The 10214-nt window shown below is 36.7% G+C and overlaps 1 protein-coding gene across 1 annotated transcript; it reads right to left on the bottom strand.

The window, feature by feature from the left end:
- Nucleotides 1-335: 335 nt before the first annotated feature.
- On the bottom strand, nucleotides 336-2417 carry LOC109062188. The gene is made up of 5 exons (XM_042748740.1): nucleotides 2233-2417; nucleotides 1533-1850; nucleotides 1006-1314; nucleotides 769-912; nucleotides 336-675 (listed from the first exon to the last, which is right to left on the bottom strand). The coding sequence occupies exons 1-5, from the start codon at nucleotides 2270-2272 to the stop codon at nucleotides 659-661; spliced, it is 828 nt and encodes a 275-aa protein (XP_042604674.1). The 5' UTR covers nucleotides 2273-2417; the 3' UTR covers nucleotides 336-658.
- Nucleotides 2418-10214: the final 7797 nt, after the last annotated feature.

The following is a 10214-nucleotide window of genomic DNA, read 5'->3' on the forward strand; positions in this document are numbered from 1 at the left end:
GTATGTGGAAAATATACAGTATGTGGAAAATAATGTTTTTTTTTGTTTTTTTTTACCTTCAACTACATAAACACATTGCATTACGTCAAATACACAAAGTAATGTTCTTTTTAGCAAAGCTTTTGCCAATACTTTTTGCCAATATACATAAAAATAAAAAAGTAATAATAGTATTATTGCACTTTAATTTATAAAGTATCAGTGCTATAATACTATATTTTAAAATAAAAAGTGAGTATTAAAAGTAAAGCTATTTTACAGTACACTGAAAAATAAAATGCTACTAGTTTCATTTATTTATTATTCATTTGTTTATTTATTTAAGTTATTCACTCAGTACTTTTTTTTTTTTTTTTTTTTTTTTGGTCATGCATTTGCACCTGTGCACCACTTACGTGCATCCCTGTATATTGTTAAAAGCACATACACATAGCATATGGAAAGCATAGTAAAGTGAGATCTGTGTGTCTCTTCATTCATTTGTTTTATTAAGCTGAAAGAAATATAAACAATTAAGCATTATAAATTTGATTTTTAAAAATCTGACACCGAAAAAAAAAAAAAAAAAAAAAAAAAAAAACTCCACAGTATTTATTATGACAAAGAACAAAGCTACACACAAAGAGCCTTTAAAGTTCAGCTTTCACTTCAGCAAGTTTTAGATTTCAATACTTCCTGAAAAAGATTGACATTTAAAGGCATAAATTAATAAATTTTACAAATCTTTATATATGCAAAAACAATTAAACTGCATCATCAATCAAGTACCTGATGTGTGAATTTGTGCTTGATCTTGTTCAGCTCTTCTGGATCTGATGTCATAAACCAGAAGAATGACAGTAGCCACGCCCACCAGAGCAGAGAGGACCAATCGGATCACAGCTTCAGTAGAACCACAACAGTGGACAGAGTCTGAGGAATAAAAACATCAAACTGAGATCAGCTCAGTCAATAAATGTTCATATCAAGGAATTTTTAAGAACAGGACAAATGATCTCTACTCACAATAGACAGAAACTCTGAAAGCTTTTAATGATGGTTTTGCTCCATTTATCAGTATATAAGCTCCAGTATGTTGAGTTGTGATGTTTGTGATGGTCAGAGATCCAGTTTGATTGTCCAGCTTCAGTCTGTCTCTGAATCTCCCGTCAAGAACATCATCACAGATGCTGTCATTAATTAGATTGATTTCAGCTATTATAGTGTTTTCACTCCCAAACAACCACAAAATCTGATCATCATCCATTATTTCAGTAAGATCAGAGTTTAGAGTGACTGAATCCCCTTCCTTCACTGACACTGACGTCACTTCATCTGCATCACCAAAAAACAAACACAAACAGGAACAAGGTTTGTCCGAGTTTTAAAGAACTTTATGACTGCTTACAAAAAAAAAAATAGATTGAAATTTAAATTTCAAATGTATAATAAACTAACAGAACAGACACTAAAGAAGCAAAAAAGTGTTTGGATTAATATTGTGTCTGTGGAAATAAAATTAATAAAACAGTTGAAACTAAGATTTAACTCACCATAGACAATGAGCATAAAAATCACACTGGTGTTGAGGTTCTCTACCGTATAAAATCCACCATGTTTCATTTTAATGTTTGTGATGGTCAGAGATCCAGTTTGATTGTTCAGCTTCAGTCTGTTTCTGAATCTCCCATCAAGAACATCATCATATACAGTCATGCTGTCAGTCCGTTTATTGATTTCAGCTAGTAAATATTTCCCAAATCTCCAATGAATTTGATCATCATCCCTCATTTCAGTAAGATCAGAGTTTAGAGTGAATGAATCGTCCTCCATCACAATCACTGTCTTCAGTTTATCATCACTAAACACACCTAAATAACAGTTTTATGGAGGATAAAGCTTGATTTTTGGTTTGATGAAGCCTTTTTTTAAATATATATATTTTTTTATTATTTCAATGTAAAGTGAGTAATATGCTTCAGCAGCACAAACACTAAATATGCTGAATGAAAAGATAAACTGATTTATTTATTTAGAACAATAACTAAATTAAAAAGACACATTAAAGTTACTTTAATGTCACATTAAAAAGAAACTAATTATATTGGGTATTTGAGTTTCATATTATTTTATTTAATTAATCCATCCCTAAAAACTGAGTACAGAGTTGAATTGAAAGTTGATTACACAGTAAAACAAAGTTCAGTTATTTCTATAAGAAACTGAAATCATAAAACCACATTTTGAACTCACCAACCAGATGCCACAAACAGAACCACAATCTGTGAAACATCTTCAATGTTTTCAGTCCACAAATATGAAAAGACAAACTCTTCAAAACTGCTTCAGTATATGACACATGAGCTGATGTGAGGCTGATCTGTAGTAAAGCGAAACGACTGTTGCTTCAAGCTCCAGTAAGCGTCAACTTCCTGTAGAAGAGTTGTGTCAGAGAAGTTAAAACTGTCTTAAGTGTTCTCCATTGACCAATGTAATACTGCTTTTACATCTATTCTGGATGAGTTTGCCCTCGTGAAGAAACGTGTTGTTTCTTTTAAGAGGTCTTCTCCGTGGTATACGCCTGAGCTATGTGAGCTTAAGGCAGCTGGTACGCAGTTGGAGTGACAATATAGGAAATCAGGCCTAACAGTTCACAAACTTATGTATGTACAGCATCAGATTGAGTACCATAATTCTTTGAAAATTCAAAAATCACTAGTAGTGGGGTTTCTAATCCAAGAGTATTGTTTACTACAATTAATAATCTAACCCAACCAATCACTAGGGTTAATTACCTCACCATAGAGCAGTGAAATTATTTTCTTAAATATTTTCATGTAAAATCGAGAACGTTTATAATACTATTGCATCTGTCTCTGCTTCATCTGAGCTATTAGACCTGCATTCCTTTACTCCCCCTCCTCTGTTTTCAAGTTTTACTGCTGTTAGTTCTGACTTACTTTATTTCAAAATTAGTTTCAACAATGAATTCTTCATCTTCTATACTTGGTCCACTTTCTACTAGTGTTTTGAAAAAGTCTCTGCCAGTTATTATTCCTCATATTAAAGCAATTGCGACCACCTCACTTATTTCAGGGATTGTCCCCCCAGGACTTAAAGTAGCAGCAGTCAAACCAGTTTTTAAAAAGATGTGGGAGTGATATTGCTGACATGTCTAATTATACAGTCGGCCTATCTCAAACTTGTGATTTGTTGCTAATGTTCTTGAGCGTGTGGTAGTTGCTCGGGTAATCAATCATTTCTCTGCGAACAGACTACTAGAACCTTTTAATCAGAGTTTAGGTCTGGACACCGTACAGAGACTGCCCTTTTAAGGGTAATGAATGATTTCCTTGTTGCAGCAGATTCTGGGGCTTGTGGCATTTTGGATTTGTTAGATCTCAGTGCTGCATTCAATACTATCTCACATACTATACTGCTGGACAGGTTACATAAGTGGATTGGTCTTTCTGGTATAGCTTTAAAACTGTTTAAATCATATCTTTCAGAGTGCACTTAATTTATTTATTCTGGTACAAATTGATTTCAGACTGTTCCATTGCGGCAGAGCATCCCCCAGGGGTCAGTATTGGGTCCGACTCTTTTCAGCATTTATATGTTGCCTTTTGGACAGATTATTCAAAATAATGGTCTGGATTATCATTGCTATTCAGATGATACCCAGATTTACATTAGTACTCAACCTGATGTTACATCAGCACTTTCAATATGTGCATCAACGCAATATGTGCAAAATCCTGCAGTCATATCACTCCTGTGCTTTCTCAACTACACTGGCTTCCGGTTCAATCATACATTGATTTTAAAGTTCTTATCTTAACCTATAAAGTAGTACATGGGCTGGCCCCAGATTATATTTGTAATTTGGTCACAGTGTCCACACCATCTCAGTCTCTCCGCTCTGATGGTTCTCTTACTCTGTGCCAACCACTTTGTAAACTTAAAAATATGGGTGAGAGGTCTTTCTCTTGTATTGCTCCCAGGTTGTGGAATACGCTGCCTTCTCCTATTAGGAATGCTCCATCTTTTGATTGTTTTAAGAAATTACTCAAAACATATCTCTTTAGTGAAGCTTTTAAGTTATTATTTTAAACTTCAAACTGACTCCATTCATCACTGTAATATGCTCTGGTCACCTTCCTGCTTACCGTTGTGATGAGATGCATAGCAGATTGTCATCACTCAATGGCCTGGTGCCCGCAGAGTAACAGAGAGACAACTGGTTTCATAGACAATTGGACAAGCTTCTGGGGCAGATCTGACCTGTTGAAAAGAGATGTTCTTCATCCCTCCTGGGGTGGTGCCGCACTTCCCTCTAGAAATATGGCACATAGTCTTAGAGTTTGTACTTGACTAACTGGTTGCCCAGGTCAGGAAGCAGACAGACTGGCTAAACCGACCATCTGGTAGCCGCCTCACGTCACAGAAGTCAGTTAATTCTTAGCACATAGAGACTCTTTCACCTAGATATCACACTATAGAGACTGTGTCTGTTCCCCGAACTAGAAAACTAGAAAAAAAAAAAAAAAAAAAAAAAAAAAACATCCAAACTAAATTAAGAGTAACAAACAATTTAATTGAAGTTCAACAAATAAAAAAACAGATGCAATACGGATAAACAAATGATAAAGCTTGGCTTATTGAATATCAGGTCCCTTTCTAAGAAAGCACTTTTTGTAAATAATATGATCACTGATCATAATCTAGATATGCTCGGTTTTTACAGAAACCTGGCTAAAACCTGATTACTACATTATTTTAAATGAGTCTGCCCCCCAAGATTACTGTTATAAACATGAGCCGCGTCCAAAAGGTAAAGGGGGAGGTGGTGCTTCAATTTATTACAATGTTTTCAGGATTTCCCAGAGGGCAGGCTTCAAGTATAACTCATTTGAAGTAATGGTGCTTCATATAACATTATCCAGAGAAACAAATGTTAATGATACAGGCCACCAGGGCACCATACAGACTTTATTGAAGAGTTTGCTGATTTTTCATCTGAGTAAGTGCTGGCTGCAGATAAAGTTTTAATTGTTGGTGATTTTAATATTCATGTTGATAATGAAAAAGATGTATTGGGATCAGCATTTATAGACATTCTGAACCCCTATTGGGGTTAGACAACACGTCTCAGGACCTACTCATTGTCGAAATCATACTGTAGATTTAATACTGTCACATGGAATTGATGTTGATGGTGTTGAAATTATGCAGCCCAGCGATGATATTTCAGATCATTATTTCGTTTTTTGCAAACTTCATATAGCTAAATCTGTAAATTCTACTTCTTGTTACAAGTATGGTAGAACCATCACTTCTACCACAAAAGACTGCTTTGTAAGTAACTTTCCTGATGTATTCCAATTCCTTAGCATATCTAAAACCTCAGAACAACTTGATGATGTAACAGAAACTATGGACTCTCTCTTTTTCTTGCATTTTAAATACAGTTGCTCCTTTACGCTTAAGGAAGGTTAAGGAATCCAGTCTGACACCTGGTATAATGAGCATACTCACACCCTAAAGAGAGCATCCCGGAAAATGGAGCGCAGCTGGAGGAAAACAAAACTAGAGGTATTTCGTATTGCTTGGCGGGAAAAGTAACCTATCCTACAGAAAAGCATTAAAAACTGCTAGATCTGATTACTTTTCGTCTCTTTTAGAAGAAAACAAACATAACCCCAGGTATTTATTCAATACAGTGGCAGAATTAATGAAAAATAAAGCATCAACAAGTGTTGACATTTTCAAGCATCACAGCAGCAATGACTTTATGAACTACTTTACTTCTAAGATCGATACTATTAGAGATAAAATTGTAACCATGCAGCCGTCAGCTACAATAGCGCATCAGACAGTGCACTATAGATCCCCTGAGGAACAGTTCCACTCATTCTCTGCTATAGGAGAGGAAGAATTGTATAAACTTGTTAAATCATCTAAACCTACAACATGTATGTTAGACCCTATTCCATCTAAGCTCCTAAAAGAGGTGCTTCCAGAAGTCATAGATCCTCTTCTGACTATTATTAATTCCTCATTGTCATTAGGATATGTCCCCAAAACCTTCAGACTGTCTGTTATTAAGCCTCTCATCAAAAAAACACAACTTGACCCCAAAGAACTAGTTAATTATACACCGATCTCGAATCTCCCTTTTCTGTCCAAGATACTAGAAAAGGTAGTATCCTCACAATTATATTCTTTCTTAGAGAAAAATGGTATCTGTGAAGATTTCAAGTCAGGATTTAGATCCTATCATAGTATTGAGACTACTCTCCTCAGAGTTACAAATGACCTGCTCTTATCATCTGATCGTGGTTGTATCTCTCTATTAGTGCTATTGGATCTTAGTGCTGCGTTCGACACTATTGACCACAACATTTTTTTGCATAGACTAGAAAACATTGTTGACATTAATGAAAGTGCATTAGCATGGTTTAAATCGTACTTATATGACCGCCATCAATTTGTAGCAGTGAATGAAGAGGTATCATATCAATCACAAGTGCAGTATGGAGTACCTCAAGGCTCAGTACTAGGGTCGTTACTCTTCACGCTTTACATGTTACCCTTGGGAGATATCATCAGGAAACACAGTTTAGCTTTCACTGTTATGCTTATGATACTCAGCTCTATATTTCTTCATGGCCCAGCAAAACATACCAATTTGAAAAACTAACGGAATGCATAGTCAATATAAAAAACTGGATGACGAGTAATTTCTTTTTTGCCAAATTCTGAAAAAAAAAAAAAAAAAAAAAAACAGATGTGTTAATTAACTCTGTATGTAATAACCTAGAACGCTGTCTAAGACTTAATGGCTTCTCTGTCAATTCTTCGTCATCAGTTAGGAACCTAGGTGTGCTATGTTTCTTCTATTTGTGAAACTTCATTTTTCCATCTCAAAAATGTATCTAAATTACGGCCTATGCTCTCAATGTCAAATGCAAACATGTTAATCCATGCATTTTTGACCTCAAGGTTAGATTATTGTAATGCTTTATTGGGTGGTTGTTCTGCACGCTTAATAAACAAACTCCAGTTAGTCCAAAATGCAGCAGCTAGAGTTCTTACTAGAACCAAGATGTATGATCATATTAGCCCGGTTCTGTCAACACTGCAATGGCTCCCTATCAAACATCGTATAGATTTTAAAATCTTGCTTATTACTTATAAAGCCCTGAATGGATTAGCACCTCAGTATTTGAACAAGCTCTTGTTACATTATAGTCCTCCACGTCCGCTGCGTTCTGAAAACTCAGGCAATGTGATAATACTTAGAATATCAACTCAAATCAACTGCGGGCAGCAGATCCTTTTCCTATTTAGTGCTCGGGAGGCAGACACACTCTTGCAGTTTTAACCTAGATTAAAGACCCATCTCTTTAACCTGGTTTACACATAACACACTAATATGCTTCTAATATCCAGATTTTTAGGCTGCATTAATTAGGCAAACCGGATTCGGGAATATTTCCCATAACACCTGATGTACTTGCTACATCATTAGAAGAATGGCATCTACGCTAATATTAGTCTGTTTCTCTCTCATTCCGAGGTCACCGTAGCCACCAGATCCAGTCTGTATCCAGATCAGAGGGTCACTGCAGTCACCCGGATCCAGTACGTATCCAGCCCAGATGGTGGATCAGTACCTAGAAAGGACCTCTACAGCCCTGAAAAACAGCGGAGACCAGGACAACTAGAGCCCCACATACAGATCCCCTGTAAAGACCTTGTCTCAGACAACCACCAGGACAAATCCACAGGAAACAGATGATTCTTCTGCACAATCTGACTTTGCTGCAGCCTGGAATCGACCTGCTGGTTTCGTCTGGCCAGAGGAGAACTGGCCCCCCAACTGAGCCTGGTTTCTCCCAAGGTATTTTCTCCATTCTGTCACCGATGGAGTTTTGGTTCCTTGCCGCTGTCGACTCTGGCTTGCTTAGTTGGGGACACTTCATTTACAGCGATATCGTTGACTGGACTGCAAATAATTGCACAGATTCTATATAAACTAAACTGAGCGGATGACATCACTAAATTCAATGATGAACTGCCTTTAACTGTCATTTTGCATTATTGACACACTGTTTTCCTAATTAATGTTGTTCAGTTGCTTTGACACAATCTTTTATTTTTAAAGTGCTATATAAATAAAGGTGACTTGACTTGACTTGACTGATGAAGCTCCAGATATCAGTCTTTGAGGAAGAGGAATATGGAAAGATATATGGTGTGTCTGAGTCCACAAGCTCTGCTTAACTGTAGATATAGTTTAAAACACCATGACATGACGTATAAAACATTGCACTATGTGCATGCATGTAAAACAGAGCTGTCAGTTATATTCTATAAAGATTAATAAAACTTTATGCAACACAAGTTAGAACTAAACTGCAGCAACATTCAATGTAGAAACACAAAAGGAAGAAATGCTTTTCTTCAGAACACTGATTGTGCGGTCAAACAGTTTCACAAGAAAAACCACACTGGTCAGCTAGTTTCACCAGCTCAGTTTTGCTTCAGAACAGCATGACAAAGAGTTTGGACCAACATTTTATTTATTTTTTATTTTTTTTGCAGGGAGGTTTCATTTTGACTCACAAACATAACTACTCACACTACATTCATAAATACAAAGCTGATAATGTTAATGAGAACTGTGGCCTGAAAAGTTCCTGTGGCTCAGTGGTAAAGCATAGCGTTAGCGGTGCAAAACTTTGTAAGTTCAATTCCCAGGGAACACACATACTGGTAAAAAAAAAAAAAAGAAAAGTATAGCCTGAGTGCACTGTAGTTTGCTTTAGATAAAAGTGTCTGCTAAATGCATAAAAAAATTGAAAATGTCAAGTTTATAATAAGATATGTGGCTTTTTGATTGGAGAAGACCTTGGTCTTTTCTTCTGAAGAAACTGAGAAGTGTAGAGGCCTGGACCAGTGTTTCCTGAAAATCAAGTTATAAAGCACTTACACAATTTTCTCATAATCTCACTGGGTATATAACAATAATGACTGTGATTAAAGGTAAAAAAATATCCAGTCCACAATCACCGCTACTCTCTCTATTATTGCACCATTGCACGCACAGCTCCTTGATGAGATGTGCTCGACTGCCAGTGATTCGACTGTTATTAAGGAACTCAAATCTGCCATGCATGACAACTTGAAGTTTAAGTATGTTTGCAAAAACAACTAGTAGTATCTATAAAATGTAAAATTTGTGTGAATGTTACAACAGATTGCATTCTTGTTAATTGTAAGTTTGTGTATGTTGATGCCATAATGTAATTTAAATGTGAATGTCTAATCTTTAAACATATGCAAATCTAAAAGAGAAGCTGCATGTTGTGTCTGCCCTGGACCCTCGTTTCAACACTGAAGAGGAACGCGAGGACACATTCACAACATTGATCAGTGAGATGGTCATTCTGAAGCAAGTTAAGGCACATGATGTACTGTATGTTGTATAAAGTTTTAAAACTGAAAATGTAAACAAACCAATATTTGTTAACTGCATATAAATATAATAAATTAATGTAAAATAATAAAAAAATGTATGGTGGAGATGGGCAACATTAAATTCAAATAATTTAAATTGGTATTTTCCTTATTTTTAATTATCAGCAGCAAGAATCTGATAGTGCTGGTAATGGATGCAGTGCACCTGCACAGGAGCAAAATCCCTTGGTGAAGGTGACCCCTCCCCAGCCCAACCAAAGAGGTCAAAAAAATCCTGTGTGCTGTAGGATCTGCTTGAGGCAGCCTATGCACCAGTGGCGAAAGTAAAAAGTGAAAAAAAGTGAAAGTGACATGACATTCAGCCAAGTATGGTGACCCATACTCAGAATTCGTGCTCTGCATTTAACCCATCCGAAGTGCGCACACACAGAGCAGTGAACACACACACACTGTGAACACACACCCGGAGCAGTGGGCAGCCATTTTTATGGTGCGGCGCCCGGGGAGCAGTTGGGGGTTCGATGCCTTGCTCAAGGGCACCTAAGTCATGGTATTGAAGGTGGAGAGAGAACTGTACATGCACTCCCCCCACCCACAATTCCTGCCGGCCCGAGACTCGAACTCACAACCCTTCGATTGGGAGTCCGACTCTCTAACCATTAGGTAACGACTTCCCACAATAGGTGCTACTGCTGCAGACAGGGCACAGGAAGAAGTTGGCAAATACAGAGAAGTTACACCTATACCTC

This window comes from Cyprinus carpio, chromosome B22, assembly GCF_018340385.1.
Source record: "Cyprinus carpio isolate SPL01 chromosome B22, ASM1834038v1, whole genome shotgun sequence".
NCBI lineage: Eukaryota > Metazoa > Chordata > Actinopteri > Cypriniformes > Cyprinidae > Cyprinus > Cyprinus carpio.

Bases quoted from the DNA above. Each gene is read 5' to 3' on its own strand.
- LOC109062188 (XM_042748740.1), bottom strand. From the start codon at position 2,272: ATGTTTCACAGATTGTGGTTCTGTTTGTGGCATCTGGTTG. The intron at 1,851-2,232 runs GTGAGTTCAAAA...ACTGTTATTTAG, and splicing joins CTGTTTGTGGCATCTGGTTG to GTGTGTTTAGTGATGATAAA. The intron at 1,315-1,532 runs GTGAGTTAAATC...TTGGTGATGCAG, and splicing joins TTTTATGCTCATTGTCTATG to ATGAAGTGACGTCAGTGTCA.